The sequence below is a fragment of the Rhopalosiphum padi genome, chromosome 1 (genome assembly GCF_020882245.1).
Source record: "Rhopalosiphum padi isolate XX-2018 chromosome 1, ASM2088224v1, whole genome shotgun sequence".
Classification (NCBI taxonomy): domain Eukaryota; kingdom Metazoa; phylum Arthropoda; class Insecta; order Hemiptera; family Aphididae; genus Rhopalosiphum; species Rhopalosiphum padi.
This window is the reverse complement of record NC_083597.1, coordinates 72,188,166-72,209,471: the sequence shown is the minus strand read 5'-3', so window position 1 is coordinate 72,209,471 and position 21,306 is coordinate 72,188,166. Positions and strand designations below refer to the sequence as shown.

At 23.7% G+C, this 21,306-nt stretch overlaps 2 protein-coding genes and 3 long non-coding RNA genes across 5 annotated transcripts; 1 reads left to right on the top strand and 4 right to left on the bottom strand.

Moving 5' to 3' along the window:
* Positions 1 to 1,745: 1,745 nt before the first annotated feature.
* On the bottom strand, positions 1,746 to 3,147 carry LOC132918154 (uncharacterized). The gene is made up of 4 exons (XM_060979268.1): positions 2,839 to 3,147; positions 2,231 to 2,611; positions 2,048 to 2,116; positions 1,746 to 1,973 (listed from the first exon to the last, which is right to left on the bottom strand). Exons 1-4 carry the CDS (start codon positions 3,130 to 3,132, stop codon positions 1,821 to 1,823), a joined length of 897 nt encoding a protein of 298 aa, XP_060835251.1. The 5' UTR covers positions 3,133 to 3,147; the 3' UTR covers positions 1,746 to 1,820.
* A 4,810-nt stretch (positions 3,148 to 7,957) lies between these two features.
* LOC132926680 (uncharacterized) lies at positions 7,958 to 9,875 on the bottom strand. Its single transcript, XM_060991079.1, has 4 exons — positions 9,639 to 9,875; positions 8,584 to 8,970; positions 8,209 to 8,277; positions 7,958 to 8,131 (listed from the first exon to the last, which is right to left on the bottom strand). Exons 1-4 carry the CDS (start codon positions 9,768 to 9,770, stop codon positions 7,958 to 7,960), a joined length of 762 nt encoding a protein of 253 aa, XP_060847062.1. The 5' UTR covers positions 9,771 to 9,875.
* Positions 9,876 to 12,567: 2,692 nt separating this feature from the next.
* On the bottom strand, positions 12,568 to 13,552 carry LOC132931651 (uncharacterized). The gene is made up of 3 exons (XR_009662769.1): positions 13,418 to 13,552; positions 13,191 to 13,338; positions 12,568 to 12,688 (listed from the first exon to the last, which is right to left on the bottom strand). It is a non-coding gene; the product is annotated as an uncharacterized LOC132931651 (long non-coding RNA).
* A 1,202-nt stretch (positions 13,553 to 14,754) lies between these two features.
* LOC132931667 (uncharacterized) lies at positions 14,755 to 16,066 on the top strand. Its single transcript, XR_009662771.1, has 3 exons — positions 14,755 to 14,906; positions 14,985 to 15,132; positions 15,944 to 16,066. It is a non-coding gene; the product is annotated as an uncharacterized LOC132931667 (long non-coding RNA).
* Positions 16,067 to 19,531: 3,465 nt separating this feature from the next.
* LOC132931476 (uncharacterized) lies at positions 19,532 to 21,093 on the bottom strand. Its single transcript, XR_009662657.1, has 3 exons — positions 20,938 to 21,093; positions 20,721 to 20,867; positions 19,532 to 19,645 (listed from the first exon to the last, which is right to left on the bottom strand). It is a non-coding gene; the product is annotated as an uncharacterized LOC132931476 (long non-coding RNA).
* Positions 21,094 to 21,306: the final 213 nt, after the last annotated feature.

Here is a 21,306-nt window from a genome sequence, read left to right as displayed (position 1 = left end):
ATATGTTTCCTAACTATATACGAGTATGATATTGTTGTATATGATTTCTTGAGTTTTTTATATTCATGATTTTTAAGTTTATGTATTAAATGATTGTGTGTTTCATGGTTTTTGTATTAGCAGATGTATGCTCTTAATTTATTTGACTATTTTTATGAAAAATCTAGCTTAAACGATAGTGTCCATATGTCAACCCATAAAGCGATAATTGAATACGCCATCTATCGACACGATGGGTAACACTGCCTTTACGATTGATATGTTTATTAAATTCATATCACTAGTGGCGATAGTGTTTGTTATGCCTAAATATAATAAGCTACGATAGTTTGAACAATTTTATCGTTACAACATACCTAAGCAATGTAATTAACATAACCAAAATATTATACAAAGACAACAACAATCCCACATGGAAACATAACCTTATAAAATATCATATTATATATAATTATTTTATTTAAATCATGCAAAATGGACGATGACAACCCTCTCGGCACTCTTATGACAAGTCACGATGTAAATCCACGTAAATACACAAACTGATCAAACTCTGCATAGCTTATACTGTTTATAGAAACAAATTTTTTTTGGCGGTGGTTGGGTAATGCTAATAACCACCACATATTCTGTCTTATGTATGTCTGTTGTAGAATGAAAACTCATCAGTCATCATACACAAGTTAGCTGCTGATCAACGTTCTTAATATGAATAGACTCTATACAAAACTTTCAAAAATAGTAATAGTTGTTCCGAGCTTAAAAAAAAAATATCTTAATGCAAAATCTAATTAAAAAAAATAAAAACCACGTCTGTCACAGCTTAAAACCAATCTTACTATATAGTTTAATGCAGTAATCCCCCGTGATTCAGTCACTGCTCCTCTTTCGTTTAACATTTTCATCATAGACTCGACCGGAATGTTTTTAGGGGCATAGTAAAATTTTAAATTTGTGCCGGTATATATTTAGTTATCACAATATTCGAAATCATGATAATATAATTTGTTGTAATTAAAAATACCACTACAGCAGTTTTATTAATTTATTCATCTAACAAAAATATTCTGCACAATATAATATGTACCATAATTGGATATTAATAGTTTTGTTATATATAAATATATCATTTTATATGTATATACATCGTGCTTATTTAATATTTAAATAAGTGAACCTGCACCAGCAGGCTCGTGGAAAAATAGTCATTGACGAATTGAAAAATATGGGAAATATATAATTCATTTATAATAGGTACTTTAATTAAAATACATTATTAAGTTTACTTATATAAAATATAATATAATGTATAAGTATACAAATTTTTTTTTTAATAAACTATGTTTTTTATTTTTTAATTTTAAGTATTGCGTTTTTTTTATACTTAATTGTATTTATATCATTTTATTTTTAACTTCAAAAGTATATTTCTAGAAATCAACACATAAATATTGTGTGCACATACAACTTGATTCTATTTAAACAGTTTTTAATTTATAATAAGAATGTATAATAATGTGTTTAAAAAAAAAAATAGTTATATATAAAAATATTTTTTTAAAAATCGTGGCTGATACACGAATCTAAGATTCAAATTGTGTTGGTATTGTATACAATTGATAATTTATTATTAAATTTAAATTTAAAATATAAATTATATTGACCGGCTCTGTAACTAAGTGAACTTAGCATATACTATAGATAAGGGTTATTATATTTATAAATGTTTCAATAGTCCGATAATTAAAAAATTATATAAGGTAGAAGTAATAACTTATAATTGACTACATTTTTACTATACTCATTAATTATAACTCTCCTTATTTTTTATTTAATTTGAACAGAGTTTGAATCACTAAGTATGCAAAAGCTTTGTTTGATAAAATTAGTAGTTGTCTGGGATTAATCTGACATATTCCATATAGCTCAAAGTGATAGTGTTCGTGCAATCTTCGTAGTATAAAAAATTTTATCTTAAAAAAAATAAAATCATCCTATATTAGTAATTTATTTAAGATCACAGTAGAAGTAAAAACATTAATTATACCTGGCGTTTTATTCGAGGATTGTTTTCTATAATAGACCGTTGATGTAAGACAAAACTCATACGATTTATCTGAAAACCAATAAAATAGTTTGAAATAAAATAAAAACACTGATTTTATTTACTTATTCCTATAACATTATATGTGTTTAAAGAAATAGAATAATAAAAATATTTTATAATTACCTCTTTTTCTGTGGCATGACCAATCCCATATAATACCATAATATTGATAAGCCTTGTCGATATTGATATCATGGCATATAAAAACTCACCTTCGATGTAAATGTTTCTCGAAAATATTACATGATAATAAAGTGTTAATATGATTTGACAGATGTTTGACGCGATAAAACTCACTACGGCTGATAAACCGTATATAGATCTATTTATATCTTTTAAGCATTCAACAACTTCCAAATACATATCCCTTAATGTACTTATAGGTGATCTTCTTTTCAAAATTTGTTCATTTATCATGTATACCATCCACTGTATGTATAATATTAGTAGAATGTATTCATAAAATGCAAAGCATTGACAAAAACTTGAGGCGACCATATTGATCTGAAAATATGCAATAGTTAATCATTTGTTTTTTTTTTAATTAATAACTGTAAATAATAAACATTAAACTGTCAATTTAGTTTATTATATTAAATAATAGTTTTAAACATTCGACAGATAAACGAGATACAATAGTTACATCAAAGTAACAACAAACAATATTTACTTAATGATTTATTTCGTCAGTAACGTTTTAGTATCTAATATTGTATAATGTTTATAATTACCGGGGTTAACAATGATTGTACGACTTGAAAATAATTACGTATAATAGTTACGACCAAATGTATATTGAATCCTATACAATTTAAAATAATTCCAATAATGAAAAACCAATTCATTTTTACTTTCATTGGTCTGACCACATTTAGTTGTATCAATGTTTCATGAATCGTTTCTAGTTTAGACAAAACCACAGACAGTTTATTATCAATAAATAAGTGCCACACGTGGGAAATGACTTGTCCAATGTATATTAATTCAAAACAACTGATCAGAACTACTGATGTAGTGTCTAACATCTCAGGATCGAAACGCAACGCCTATAAAATATAATTTCATATTATTATTCACGTATTACTTTATAAGATAATAATAATGCACATTTATATTATTAACTAAATTATTCAAATTATTAATACTACCGATGTGATTTAATACATTTTCATTTTCACTTTTTTAAAAAATAACCTAAAAGGCTTATAAAAATGTCACCTCGTAGTGAAATCGACTGGATTTAAATGGAGTGTGTTATGTCCACATTCGAGGAAGACATATTATTTTGTTATTTCCACAGTATGAAAAAAAAAATCAAAATTGAATAAAATAATTTATAATAATTATACTAAAAACAAATATAGTAGGATATTCAACATTTAGAACAAGCGGCTTATATGTTATGTTAAAACACGTCCGCTGTAATATATTATTATCAAACTATTTAATTACAACAAAGTTATTAATAATTATTACTTACTATTTCATTTCCATCGTAGATTGTTTTTAAACCACAAAAAATAAATGTGCACCGCAATAAATAGAATAATACTGTCGTCTTCAAATTTCTCTGGTGGTAGTTTATACTACCCAAACCGCAAATCAAAAAAATCTGATTAAAATAATTTAATATAGGACGCACACTCATAACTGGTCGTAATCTTCCAATTTTGCAATGCTATATGTTGATTAATAATATATAACAGTATTATAGAATAATCTAATGTATATGACAGTTTCTGATTATTACCGGTTAACATAGTTAACAGGTTGACTGCCACGCTAAAACTATGAGATTATTATCGACATGTAAGTTCTAATAATCTGATCGTATACTTTTACTGCTAGGCCTTGAAGGGTCTTCAAACCCTACGATTTAAATTAAATTATATTCCGCGTAGGGTTCTAAGAATCGTCAAAATACACAGTTTTATATAGAAAAATACTTAGAAAATCTTTGAAACGGTTTTATAAAACCAATATTGTTCTATGATATTTTGAATGTAAATCAAAAATCTAAATACAAGAATTCATGAAAAATGATCATGGTGATCTCATTAAAGTTATTTTCAGGTCATTAAATCCATCCTACATGGCAGTCAACTTGTTAATACTATCTAATTTTTTAACAGATAGATTTACGCAATAATTCGATTTGGAAATAATAATGTATACTAAAAAAAATTAGTTTTAAGTGGATAAAAAATACATACTATGGTTGAGTAAATATATGTTTACCTCTCATACTTGGCAATATAAATTAATATAATTATATTATTATAGGCTATAGCACTTATGGTCGATCATTTTTAGTAGTATTATTGTTCATATTATTTCAATAGATTTTTATCATGACTCAGGAGAACAAAATGTATGAACATATCAGTAACTATAATTTTAATGTTAACAAATATATTTTTATTCTAAAAAATATAAATTTAAGATCGCACAATTACACAACATAACTTAGAAAAATGTTTATAATTTAAATGAGAGGGAAATCACATAATAATATTATAAAATGTAACTAAAGTCAACAATTATATTATTATTATTAACCTATTGGCTATTACTATTATTATCATTACCCATATTAAATGCCATGGTAAACATGTAGGATTGTATTTCTAATACGAATTTTAAAATAATAATTTTATAATAAAATTGTGTTAATGGAACGGGAAATAGTTACAATATTATTAAAAAATTATTAATTTTTATAGATATGTATTTGTTGACAAATAAATAAGCAAATCAACTTTAAATTGTAGTATTGTTACAATAATAAAATAATAAAATTGTCATTCATTATCAGAATGTTAAATAAAATAAAAGAACAAATTAAATATTTAAAGTATAATTATAATATAATAATACACCGCATGCACTGAACTTGGCAGGTGACTAAAAAGAGAATAATAAAAAAGTACGCACGTCAATAAAAATACATCAATCAATAAATAAAATAATAATAAAAAATTAGTTAATAATAAGGGATTGGCGATAACGCAACCAGACAATATGTAAAATATAAGATATAAAATACAAGCCATGTATTGTAAACATTTGGTTAAAATGTTTGACACTGGATGTAAATGTACCATCGCAATAAATATTTTTGGATTCACATAAAAATTTCAAGTTTTTGTAACAAGAAAATATTAACAAATTTTTACTATCATCATTAACAAGTAAAAATTGTTCTTCGGAAGTAGTCTTAATGTCCATATTGTTGATTGCTAAATGTACCTCTTCAATATTTTTCGGCAGGTTTGGCAGCAAAGATTGACGGGCTGCATAAATATTTTTCCTGATTTTATGAATATCGGTATCATCAAAATTTGAACAGTCGGCAGAATTTTATCCTAATTCTTTAAGTATTATTTTTTTTTTTGGTCGTGAGAATAAATCGTCAATTGCTTTTCGCTTACATGCATTATTCACTATTTGTCGATTTACGTTTTTTGGCGATGGCAAATGATTATGTACATTTTTGTGTAATTCATTGACTACTATTTCTTCAGTTTTATTTGTGTATATTACTGCTTGACAAGTAGTTAAACAACATCGCCAACGTAATAATTCTGATTTTGACTTAAACGCTAAAAAATATTTGTAACTATCACGAATTATCAAAGGTTTTCCTCGAGAACTTTCAATAAACGTCGCTTTTTCAGACATGTTAAAAATTAAAATTTGATAGAAACACTATTCGACGTACGGTAAGCTACTAAAAATATAGTCTTATTGATATGAGTATTTCGTATATTCGTGTGTCTGTCTAACTCAACTCAATGTTGATAATTAGTGACAATTGATACACAATATAACAATATAAGTATATACGTATATGCCCGTATGTTGTATGGACGTATCTTTATTAGGCTTAATCAAAGTTACAATATTAAGTTATCGAAACTGCATGTGTTGCCGGACACTTAGACTAGCCGATAAGACCACGACCAGAATTTAATCAACGGATAGGTACGCGCAAAACGTGATCCTAGCCATATTCTATTTTTATAATACGGAACGCAACACTACAACACTGACTAAAATATTGGAGGAAAATAAACATAATTTTAGTCAAAAATAATGTGGAGGAAAATGGAAACCAACCTTTTTTTGGAGGAGGAGGAAAATGGACAGTGGAGGAAAACGGTATCTCATTTTTGGAGGAAAATGATCCCGCCCAAAACTACAGTTTGAGAATCTGAGCCCCGGATGATATTTTTTTAATACCTAAAAAATGATACAAGTTATAATTTATTATCCTAATACTCTTCAATTAAAATATAAATCAATCTGAATTTTTTTTAAATTTATAAAAAAAGATTTATTATAATTTTATACTCTTGAAAATATGAAAACTGTTTTTATCCTATAGAGCAACAAGCCGTCCGGCAATTTCAATTCAATTTCATAATTTTCACCGAGTCCACCTCAACTAATGATTTCTGTATTCTAAATTAATATCGAAATTATGTTTTACATATAATACGCCATTTATACAAACTAAGATAACTCTAATGAGTAGTATTCTCTGTTTTAATATAAATGCATAAATAATTTAATCGTAAGTTCAACTAAACTATGTATCTGAACCTATAATCTGTTTTCACCCTCATCTCTTCTCCTAATAATTCTATAAAACACTCAATACATCGAATCTATCAAAAACTCTTTCTTTTGAATTATATTTACAGAAAAACCCGTTGATCACACTTATCTGACTTACAGTGTACTCACATAGTTTCACGTCAGTCAGAAAAGACTTAACAATCGATTCCGTAATAATAATGATACTATAGAACTCGTGATCAACAGGGTTTTCTAACTGCATAAGTACACTGTTATATAGTGTGTATATCTATGATATTGAATCTTATGTTTCAATTTCATTACTTCTTTATTCTTCAAAAAATATTAATGAAAAAAACGTATCTCAGATTAGGACCGATATAAAAAGGGTATGGAAGACACGTCCTAGTATACAGTATAATATTATTAAAATTTCAATAATTTAATGTTTATGAACGCTGATCATAAGTTTCTAGGACATGTGAAATGATACATAAAAAACTTTAATTGTATCGATCCAACAACCTAGTTTCCAAGATCGGTTCATGTATTGGTAATAGCTAACCAAATACTTTTTAAATGAACAGGATTAGGTAAAAATCAATAGAGCCACCAGGTTAAAAAGAACAAAGGAGATGTGTGGCAATAGTTTTCTTTAAAGAGCGTTTGAAGCTTAAATGTTAATAAAAGTAGCTTTTCAACTAATAATCACTATTTTATTCCCACAATATTACTTATTTTATCAGAATTCAGAGTTCAATGAATTATAATCAAAGATACATGAAATATATTACATCCCATACATTAATATTTTTAATACTCAATGAAATTTACAAAATAATTAAATTATTATTATATAATATATTACAACAATTTAATTATTACGTATAATACAATCATATTCACCTGTACACAATAATTTTTTTTTCCATAATTTTAGTAAAAATTATTCAAAATAGCAATAGAACTAATAAATTAAAAATATATAAATAAACGTATTACTATTAATATCCTTATAAATAAATACTGAAACATCGACTGACTTCAAAAACATTTTTCGACATTATGAATGATTCAACATAGAATTTAATACGTATGTAAATTCAACTAACTTATAAAATTAACTCATAATATTCTATAATACAGCAGGTAAAACTTCTTAGTTTTATATTTACATAATTAATTGTATTTCAAAACATTTACTTAAAATAATAATAATTTAAAGTGAAATCAGTTGCTGTTAACAGTGTTAACAGACTACAAATATTATCATTGCAGAATATCTTTGTTTATTTTTTTATTTAATTTGAACAGAATTTGAATTATTAAGTAAGCAAGTGTGTTATTAACTAAGATAAGTAGTTGTCTTAGATTAATTTGACATATTCCATACAGCTCAAAACGGTAGTATTCGTGCAATCTCCGTAGTATAAAAAACTTGATCTTAGTCAAAATAATTTTAACATATTAATCAAAAATCGAGTATAAATCACGTATAGTAAATACATTAATTATTATACCTGACGTTTTACTATAGGGTTTCTTTCTATCAAGGACCGTTGATTTAAGACAAAACTCGTCCGGTTAACCTAAAAACCAAAAAAAAATAATTTAAAATACGATGAGCTCACTAATCAAACAAAATGTTTAGTTTAATCTTTAAAGCTCTAATCTAATGTGTGATCACTTTTCGTTAATGTTTAAATCTCATCAATAATGTTTATATAAGAATATAAGATAAAATTCATAGTGTTATTAAGTAATTTTGAGATAATAACATTATGGTGTCTATGGAAACACAATTAATATGTAATTATTTAGATATTGAATATTGATAGAAAAATAAATTTAAAAAAAATTTTTAATTCTAATAGCATAATATAATATTTAAAAACCTCATGTTCCGTGAAGTGACCAATTCCGTATAACATTAGAACATTGGCTATTCTTATTAATAATCCTATCATAAGAAATATAAAATAATAAAGATCGTTAATAATATAGTCCCTGGGAAATAACAGATGACTGTATATCGTTTTAATTATTTCACCAATATTTCCTGAAATAAATACAACAACGACTGGAAAACCATAAATTGATTTATTTACATGGTTTAAGCATTCTAAAACTTCCAAATGCATATCTCTGAATGTACTTAAACATGATTTCCTTTCCAAAATGTTTTCATTTATCGTGTACACCATCCACTGTATGTATAATATTAGTAGTACGTATTCATAAAATGATCCACATTGGCAAACATTCAAAACTATAGTTGAGACCTAAAAAATATGTGATATTAATTGTAATGATGTTATGACAGTATGCGTTTTATCTTTCTTACAAAGCAATTAACATTAGTATACGTATAAGAATAAAATGATCTATTATCAAAAAAGAAAATGGTCTGCCCCTTTAAATCCATTTCTAAACAATATTAAAGTGATTAAGTAAAATATAGAATTTAAAATAGCTATATCTAAGGATGGTCATTGCTGAGTTTGAAATAAGAATAAAAGATCTGATTAGACGTTTAACACAGAAAATATTATTTTAAAGTTTCATAATAGTGTTTTGATTACTATAAATTATATAACTAAACTACCTAGTACAAAGTTGATTCGGCTAACTTGTATAATATGTATAACATAAAAATAACAAAATATGTTATAATAAAAATAATATGTTATTACGTCTTTTAAAAAGATAGTAGCAAACTATTATGTATGAAATGTGATTTATTAACTAGATTTATAAATATACATATTTTAATACTTAAGTTCTTGATAAACAATACATTTAATATAAATTAGATAAAAAATACGAGGATCAAGGCAAAAAGATCCACGAAAAATTTACATCAAATTTACTATCAAGTTACCTATTAGTAAAATTATAAAATATATTTAGATATATTATACGATCATATTTATATATATTTAACGATTACCGTATCTATAATTCTTATTTTTCTGTTATTAATTTTATTCCACAATAATGGAGTTATAATATTTGCTATAACTTTAACAGTGATTGTAATAATGAAAAACCAATTCATTTTTATTTTCATCGCTCCAACCATATTTGAGTGAATCAATTTTTCGTGAACTTTTTCAAGTTTAGTCAATATTACGGATAATTTTTCATCAAAAAATAAGCGCCATATAAACAATAAGAATTTTCCAATCATCATCAATTCAAAACAACTAATCATTATTAACGACGTTACTTCGGATAATTCTTTATCCGTTTTTTTTACCTATAAAATAAAATTACATATATACATTTTATAGTTATCAGTACATTATAATATTATGTATTATAAATTAAAATTCAAAATTCTATAATTGATCACCAATTTATAATCATACAACTATATGTATTTACCGTTGGGTAAAGTAAAATATTATTGTTGATCTACTGAAATTTAATTACTCATTTGTATTTGTCTACTCTTCTAAAAGATAAAGTGCCGCACAAATTGTATAAAAACAGATATTAGAATTAAAGTTATTTAAAAGTTAGCTATAAAAAATTATTAATTTATAACAAATACTCTAAGAATATTAAATATAATATATTATAATATTAATTTTATTAGGTAATGATATTATAATAATATAATATATACCAAGTCTAGAATAAACATATTAGAAAATACACGTCTATTGACTAATTCAATTTTAAATCTTAATTGAAATTAAAAGTTTCAGAACATTTGTATTATCTGTCATATAAAATTATTTAAATAAAATTAAGTATAATCATTACCCATAGGTTGGATAGATAATATATAGATAAACCAGAACATATTAATCTACAACGCAAGAAGTAAAATATCAAATTTGTCTTAAAATTTCTTTGCCCGTAGTTTATACAACCAATACCGATTATCAAAAAAACACTATTTAAGTTATTTAATACTGATATCCCACTCATAATCGCTTGTATTTATTTTTATTTTAAAATTAAGTAAAAAAAAAAACAAGTGTCTTGGGATTTATGGTTTGAGACCGTTGCTGATATTAACTGAATTCAAACTACTATTTTTAATTGTTTTAATGGATAGATTTGCCTAATATTTTGACAAGGAAATTAAAATGGCCATTACGAAAAGTCATTGAAGTGGACATCAAATATTTTTGAGTGCACAATACTCATTATAAATAAAATAAAAAAATTCTATTTTAGTGCTTATGGTTGATAATTTGTAACCATTGTTGTTTTTAACTAAATTATTTTATTGATCAATAAATGCATTTACATAATTTTACTTGAACTTAATATTGAATATTATTTACAAAACAAATATTTATGTTGATTATATATATATATATATAATTGACACAATATATCCATTATACTTATTAGCTAATTCTTATAAGTATATCATCACTAGCTCCTTATCTGTTTTTATTTTACCTATAAAATAAAATAGCTTATACACAGTTTACAGTTATCAAATTACAATATGATATACATTTTTTATACTGAATTAGCACATTTCATAGTACTAAATTATAGATAAATATAATATGGTCTAATAAAATATCATGTCATAATATTATGTATATATTGAAATCTACTGAAATATAGGTAGTTATTTGCATATAAACACTCACATACATTTCTAAAAAATAGTGTTCTGCAATTATTGTGTATCAATAAAAATTGGTATTAACACAATTTAAAATTTATTTATAATTTTTTAAGAATTTTAAAGAATACTCTAAAAATAATTAATATAATATCATTACAACAGTATTATTAAATAATGATATTATATTGCTATCCAGTCTTTAGAATAAACGTAGAAAGAAATCCACGTAAAACTAAATTTGAAATGTTTAAGTTAGATATATTCATTAGTTCATTACCCATTGATTGGAGTGGTAGAATATAGATAAACCAGCGTAAATTAATAAACATCGCCAGAAGTACAATATCAAATTAGTCTTAAAATTTCTTTGGCCATAATTTATACTACCAACACCACATATCAAAAAACAACTGTTATAATTATTTAATACTGATTTCACTCTCATGATTGCTTTAATTTAATTTAATTTATAAATTATTGTTAGTGATTTATGATATATATATATATATATATTATAATCGTAGCTGATTTTAACTAATAAAACTGTTATTTTAAATGAACTAACAAATTAATTTACATGATTTCACTTTAAATTGACAATGAATATTATTTGCACAACAAATATTGATGTTGATTTATATATACATAAATAATTTACACTCTTTATACCCATTAAACTTATTGCTTACTAAGATTTATTATATTATTTAGTACTTTTAGCTGATCATAATAATCATAGTACATATTTAATAAATAATTAAATAACAGGTCAATAACATAAAGCGATATTCTATACTCAAATACTAAATACACAACATAAATATTTATCCCACGTAAATAAGTGGAGAATGTGAAGAATTAATGTAGTTTGTAGTGATTTGGATTGGTCGACTTTGAAAAGCCTATTTCTATACTAAGCAACTTGAGATCAAACTGATGTATTTGGAGAAGCGAATTTATCGGCAGCGTAGATATTTAATAATATAAGAGAAAAAATTTGTTTTGATAAAATAATTAAATTCTCTCATAAATTATAAAATATTATAATATATTGATATTTTTGTATAAATTTGTTTTGTAAATTTTTATTCTATAAATTATATAAATATTTTATTAATATTATTGTCGATAATATTAATATGACACAAAATGGATATTAGGTATAATAATATGATTATAATATGGTACCACCTTATGACCTTATGATTAAAATATCACAGATCAATACTAAGGTCTTTGAAAACGGGTAAAATTTAAAAAATAAGACAAAACAGTTAAGTATATCGGAAATGACTGATTTATTTTTCGGTGTCAATACTTATATGAATTACATATTACTGTACTGTTTGGGCTATGGCATTTTTAAAGCGAGGATTGATGGAGTACACGAATTAACAATTCTGAAACAAAAACAAAAATTTAAAAAAATTAAAATAATTATTTTAATAATAATAATTTATCATTAACTAACACATAATTTATAATAAATACTATAAAAATATAATATACTATTTATTGCTATCCGTAAAAATAATTTACATTTAATTACTTCAAACAACTATAATTGAGTTTTAAGTACAATAGAAATAAAATAATAAATAATTTTAAATATAATAGCTGTATATTTGATGATATTATTAACTGTTCAATTTATCAGATTTAAACAAAATAATATCGCAAGTTTATAATATAAATTGTCATCATTATATTTCCAACAATTTTTTTGAAATGCATTAATTAAAACAGTTGAACAAAAATTATCAAACAAAATTTTAAAGTTGTACTTTTAAATATCTATGATTTTGATAAAATATATCCAATAATTAAAAAATATATATATATAGGTATCAAACTGAATTTTAATGTTATATAAAATAGGTACTTATAATATTATGTACTCACCATGAGTTGGTTGGTGGCTGGTGTGGCCTTGGCGACGATTTTGACGGCCTTGGCAGATTGGACTTGTCCGACGACAACGATGTTCATGGATACTTTTTCAGCGCCCATTTTTGATTTGTTGGTTGGTTTTTGAGGATTAAAGTGAAAACTACAAGTTAAAAATACAAAATAAAATATTATTAGTTTTAAATCAAAATAAAACTTTAGTTGTTGTTTAGTATATTTACCAAAGAATATATCTGCACAAAAAGATGTGTTATGCCGGAATCGAGATCTCGGGCGCCTTTATATACACTTCCGACGACCCATTTAAAGTGGGGCGGCAGCGTGGCGTGATCGTTGTAATATTATGATGATTGTTTATTGACAAATCATTATTTACAAAACCTAAATTGTGTTTAATGCTTTCAAAATAAGCAGATTATTTTACTTAAAATTTTTAATTTTCAAATGTAGTTTCACTCAAATATATAATATAAATTTACTTCAGAAATACTTACCAAAATAAATTTTTTTACTTTAAAATTCAAATTGAGGCCGTAGTTTGATGTGATGATTGTGAAATTGGATATGTATTTAATAATATTTTTTATGTTGCCTACGATCTGAATATTTATGATTTTAAATTATCCTTTGTTATATTTAATTTATCAATCAATTTAATGTCGTCTGTGATAGTTTTATTATGCATATTCTAATGGGACAAACTATAATTTTTTCGAAATCTTATGAAAATAGTTATTGTCGATTTTATTAATTGTAGCAACTACAATAAAATAAAATAATTAACGTTCTTTTCAAGGCAATTACTTTTATTTTACAACTATTTTTTTTTTAATGTAAATAATGGATAAACTATGAATGATTAAATTTAAATTAACTAATATATCATTGATGACGAAATATGATTTGTGAGTGTACACAATTGTATTACATAAAAAAAAAAAAAATCTTTTAATAAAAAATTGTATTTCATTAAGTAATAAACATATAAGAAACCTTGTATTAAAATGTTCAAGTATTCTGACATAACACACATTTTTATCCAGTTTTATAGAAAAAAAACTAATTAAAAATTCTAAGCAAATCAAATTTGGTTATTATCCGATGGTTTTAATGATTTCTATTTTCATAGCCATAGTCTTAGTTTAAAAAAAAATGTCGAAAAATAAGATTACAATAATTTTTCTTAGTCGTTATGATTTATGAAATTATTTGTATTCTATTAAGCTATATAGTATATGTCTGTTAAAAATGACAAATATTTTATTACTATAAATAAAAATTATTTAATAAAAGAAATTATAAGATTCAAAATCACTGAAAATTATTATTTTTACAAATTGTATTTATCTTATTTTGTGTGCGTATACTATATTGTAAACACATTTGCTTTTCTAATAATATTTAATTTTAAGTAAAGCTGCATAAAAAAAATATAATATTATATAATATTATTTACAGGATGTATAAAATTAAAAAATTTAATTACACGTACATCATGAAACTCAAAAACTATGTACAATTCATGTTTTAATCTGTAATCTGTACAGTGTATATTATAATATATTAATTTTCAAATAAATGGTCAACACAATATTACAATGATCACGCCACACGCCGCCCCACTTTAGACTGGTCGGCGGAAGTGTATATAAAGGCGTCTGAGATCTCGATTTCAGCATAACACATCTTTTTGTGCAGATTTACTCTTTGGTAAGTATACTAAACAACGATTATAAATTTATTGTGAGTTAAAATTAATAATAATTTATTTTTTATTTTAACTTGTAGTTTTCACTTTAATCCTCAAAAACCAACCAACAAATCAAAAATGGGCGCTGAAAAAGTATCCATGAACATCGTTGTCGTCGGACAAGTCCAATCTGCCAAGGCCGTCAAAACCGTCGCCAAGGCCACACCAGCCACCAACCAACTCATGGTGAGTACATTATATTATAAGTATTTTATAGAACTTTAAAATCCAGTTTGATATATTTATATTATGTACATTGTTGTAATTAATGCTTTTCAAAATAATTGTTGGAAATATAAATACGACAATTTATATTATAAACTTTCGATATTCTTTTGTTTAAATCTGATGAATTTAATAGCTTAAAATATATTATCAAATATACAGCAATTATTTTATTTAAATAATTGGATATATTAATTTTCAATTTATATATATTTTGTCAATACCATCTTTATGTATATTATAGTGACCAATATTATTAATTGTATTGTTAAAACGTACACTTTTTCGTTTTAGAATATATTTGATTTTTTTTTTTTTTGATTTTTCAATTAATAATTCAAGAATTAATTTACTTATCTGTTGTCTTTTTTATTAATATTTTTTTAAATAAATTATATAACTTTTTTTTTTAACTAAACTAATTACAACTATTACTATTTTATCAATTTATTCCGTACAAAATAATTGATAAATTTGGTTTAAAAAAAAAATATTTAAAATAAAAAAAAGTTTTAGTTATTCAAATACAATTAATTACAATTTTTTTTTAAGACATGTCTACTTAATTTAAATTTAAAAATGTTGATTAGAACAATTAAATTTTCATTTTATTTATTTATTATTTTTACCGCAGAAATGTTGTTACTTTATAACACCTATCTAATTTAAATTATAATTACGAGTATATGATTTATAATTATATATTATTTTTCCAGTATACAAGGTTAATGAATTTTATAATTGATTTGTATTTTTTTTTTTTTTGTTTCAGAGCTGTTAATTTATGTAGTTCATACACCTCAAACTCAAAAATGCCATAGCCCTAACAATACAATATGTAACAATCATTTTGATGTTGATACCATAAAATAAAACATTCTCTTCCGATATTTAATATTGATATTTTTATTTTATCCATAAACCTTATACTTAATTTGATTTCAGTTATATTTATATAATTTTTAGTGTTTCGTTAATAATTACTTAACTGCACATTATATGTGTATTGAACTCGTATCTCAACCTGATGCACTTTCAGACTTTGATAACTTGCATTGATTATATTACAATATAAATTTTAAATTTGATCCTCGTAATGTTTAAAAATGAATAATTGCCACATTTTTTGATAAGAGATGCCAAATTAGAAACAATGAAAAATGTACTTTAAACCATCCATAGATCTATAATTTTATAAATTAGTTAAAAATCATAGTATTATTAAATAAGTTGTAGCCTGTAGGTAATAACATTATTGGTAACAATGGAAATATTTACTATTGATTGAATATTAAACAAGTATTAAATATTAATCAAAAATTTCTTAAAAAAAAAAAAATTAACTTATAAAATCCTCATAATAATATTTAAAACCTCTTTTTCCGTGACGTAATTACCAATTATTACCAAGTCCATATAACATTATTACATTGGCTATTTTCAATAATACTTCTGTGATAGCAAGTACAAAGTAATAATGCTCCTTAATATAGTCTCTAGAAAATAACAAATGACTATATATGGTTTTTAATGATTTCACAAATATTTCCCGCAATAAATTAAACATTGGCCGGCAAACCATAAATTGATCTATTTACATCGTTTAAGCATTCTACAGCTTCCAAATAAATATCTCTGAATGTACTTAAACATGATTTTCTTTCCGAAATGTTTTCATTTATCATGTACACCATCCACTGTATGTATATAATATTAGTAGTACGTATTCATAAAATGGACCACATTGGCAAACATTTATACACATCCATTGAACCTAAAAATATACAATGTTTTGAATGACGTCAAGGCCACCTGTATGTTGCATCTATAATCTTACATAAGTTGTAAATCAATTAACAGTACCTATCTTTAATTCAAATTGTTGATAAACATTGGTTTTAACACATATTTGATAAAAGAGAAGAACAAGATCAAGGCCAAAGCATCAAAAAAACAATTAACTTAACATCAACTATCCAGTTATTTGTAAAATTAAACAATTCATTTAGATATTAATGATTACCATATCTACTATTATTACTTTTCCGACATTAACTTTCATCCATATTAACGGTATTATGATACTTGCTAGAATATGTACAGTAATTCCAAAAATGAAAAACTAATTCATTTTTATTTTTATCGGGCCTGCCATATTCAAGCGAATCAATTTTTCATGATTCTTTTTAAGCTTAAACAATATGATGGATAGTTTTTTATCGAAAAATACTCGCCATATAATTGATATGAATTTTCCAATCATCAACTCGTAACAGCTAATAATTATTAACGATGTAACTTCGGACATTTCTTTATCTTTTTTTAATATATATAAAATAAAATTGCATATATATATCTAATGGTTATTTGTACATTACAATATACTATGTAAGTATTATAAATTAAATTTAAACATTTCATAATTGATCACTAATTATGTTCATTCAACTATATTATGTATTTACGAGATTTTATATAATAATGTTGTGTCAAATAAATAATTAGCCTACTGAAATATAATTTGTATAGCCTACTTACATACACTTCATCAAGATATTGTGTAAAAATAAATATTGGTATTAACATTGTTTACAATTTAGCTATAAAATATCAAGAGTTTATAATAAATACTCTAAAAATAATGAATATAATAACATTATATTAGTGTTATACCTGTCATAACGGAGTAAGAAATCAACATCCGTTAACAAATTTAATCTGATATTCTATTTGAAATTATAAAAAATTCTTTCAACGTATCGTCACATCTGTATTATTATATGAAACTATTTAAATAAAATTAATTATAGTCATTACCGATAAGTTGAAGTCATAGATTACATAGAAACCAACACAAATTAATAAATATTGTAAAAATAAAACATCCTATTTGTCTTAAAATTTCGTTAGCAATAGTTTATACTACCAACACCGCATACCAAAAAACCACTATTAAAATTATTTAATACTGATCTCACACTTATAATCACTTTATTTATATTTTAAAATTAAGTGAAAAAAAATCTAGTTTGTGACCAATGCTTAAATTAACTGAATTCAAACTACTATTTTAATTGATTTAATACATGGAAATGCTTAATATTCTGACAAGGAAATGAAAATGACTATTACGAAAAGTCGTTGAAATAATAAAAATCAAATATGGATGAGTTAAATATATGCACAATATTAATTATGGCTAATGTAGTTAGAATTGTTATTTCACAGATAGTTTCACACTCAGTCTGTTAAAATTATTTATAAGACAAATAAAAAAAATTCATTTTGATTCCTCGTGATTAATAATTTGTAACTGTTGCTGATTTTAACTAAATTAAAAATATTGTTTTAAATGAATTAACATAATTTCACATGAAATTAATAATGAATATTATTTTCAAAACATATATTGATGTCGATTTATATATAGGTATATATAATGGATACTCATTGAACCCATTATACTTATTACTTAGCAAGTTATATTACATTATGCAGTACTTCTAGTTGAATCATATATACTTAATAAATAATTCCATTACATAAAGTGAAATTCTATACTCAATATACAGCATGTATAAATTCCTAAAAGTAATTTAAATGACTTTACTAGAAATATCAAAAAACATATCATTTTAAGTTTTAATTTGTTTTACAGTATAACTTAAATAGCTATAGAATATAATATAATATATTATACTTATATAGTTTTCCACAGAAATAGTAGAAAAATGGGAAATATTCATATTTCGTTGCATTTGATGTATGTCTTCATTTTAGTCTTTTTGTTATTTTATTAATTATTATGTATAAATTATATTTTAAATTGTTGATACAAGAAAACAATAAAAAATAAAATATTTTAATATGTGAATATTCATTTTTTTTACGACATTCTTCCGCAATTTTAGTCCTATAAAATACAAGCACCATTTCCAAATTACAAAACGCTTTAGAAAGTTAATTTCAAAGTATTCTCTAAACATTAAACATATTTTTTAATTGAACATTATTCAAATTAATAAACTGTAATATTAGGTTATAGGTTGTTACTTATTACTTACGATACACTCGATACAGCGTAATTTAATAATACCTACATAATTACAATTAATTTTATAATTATTTTTAATTTCATAATTTGTACTTTTTTAAACTACGACTAAAATATAATCGTGTGCATTTAATTTCTTTTTAATTTTTTCTTATTTCACGATTTTAAATTGTTTATACCTAAAGTTGTTAAAAACATAACATATTATATATAATTAAACCTTAAATTTAAAATGCAACAACACAATTTTCATTAAACTAAGATTCTAACATTTAAGGTTATAAATAATGAACCAAACAAGTTAAATATCGGGAAAGTCTTATTTATTTTGTTGTAGCAATACATATTATGAAAAATATATTTTGTTTGGGCTATGGCATTTTTGAGTTTGTAACGGATGAACTACATAATTTAACAGTTCTGAAACAAAACAAATAATAATATATTAATACTTAATTAATAATTATTTTTTAATTGTCAATTGACGTAAAAAACAAATACAATTTATATTAAAATTAATATTATGCAGTAGCATATAATATTTAATATACTATAAGTATATTATTATATTTATGATCTTAACTCCACTAAACTCTAAAATAATATATTTTTATGAAATTTTATTTTAAGAATAAAAGATTAAAAAATTATTTTGATTTTTGTAAATAAATCCAAAATTATAGTATACCCTTATTAATATTACCTTAGAAATATAATATAAATTAAAAATAGGCTAATCGTAAACATATCCAAGCCCGATAACAAGCTACTATTGTATTATGTATAGCTAGACACATCGTACGTCACTAAAGTTATTATAATATAATTATTATTATTTCTTATAATATGTTGTATAAGATGTTATATTAATATGCATTCAAAGATTTCATAAATATTTATAATATTAAAGTGTATACAAAATTTTACACAATATTTTTTATAAGTACATAGTATTATAGTATTAAAAATATTAATCAATGAGAATTCCATTTAGAAAAGAAAAAATTAAAATCTATTATACAAATATTATATAATTGAAATTAAATATAGAATTATTTAAGAAGAGAGCAATGGAAATTGAAGAAACGTATGAAACAAATCAAAAGAAAGAATATTGCTATTATCATATCTTTCAAAATATTCAATTAAATAATTTAAAATTACAATAATAAAAAAAAATACGTGTAATACATATGAATTTGTAAATTTAAATTTTCCCATGTTGAATAAGTTATTTAGATAATCACCATCAATTGGCTAGTTGCTACAACAGCAAGTTTATAAAGTTTATAACATAAATTGTCGTGTTTATATTTCCAACAATTTTTTTGAAATGCATTAATTAAAACAGTTGAAAAATTGATCAAATCGAATTTTAAAGTTGTACATATAAATATGATATTGATAAAATATATCCAATAATTTTAAACAATATACACAGGTATCAAACTGGATTTTAAAGTTATATAAAATACTTATAATATTATGTACTCACCATGAGTTGGTTGGTGGCTGGTGTGGCCTTGGCGACGGATTTGACAGCCTTGGCAGATTGGACTTGTCCTACGACAACGATGTTCATGGATACTTTTTCAGCGCCCATTTTTGATTTTTATTTGGTTTTCGTGGAGTTAAGTGAAGACTGAAATTAAAGACATAAATTTTGTTAATTCCAAATGAAACTAATTCACTTGTTATCGTTAAGTACTCACCAAATAATATATTTGCACAAAAAAATGTGTTATGCTTAGTCGAAGTTTTCAAACGTCTTTTATATACTAGTGATTACTGCTATAAAAATAGATGAGTTTAGTGGCGTGATATTTTCACAGTCCTTGAATAATTATAGTTATAATACCTAATATGCCATAAATGCAACGTGTTGTACAATATACCATAAATATTAAATACGTTATGAGTGGAGTGGTACAAAGTGGCGTGATCGTATTAATCTGATAAAAAATTGTGTTTTTGTTTACAAACAAAATATAGATAATGATGTTCCACTCTATGTCGTAATCATATTGCAAGGATGAAAGTTTAAAATTGTATTTTAACTAATTTAACTATAGAAACATTGT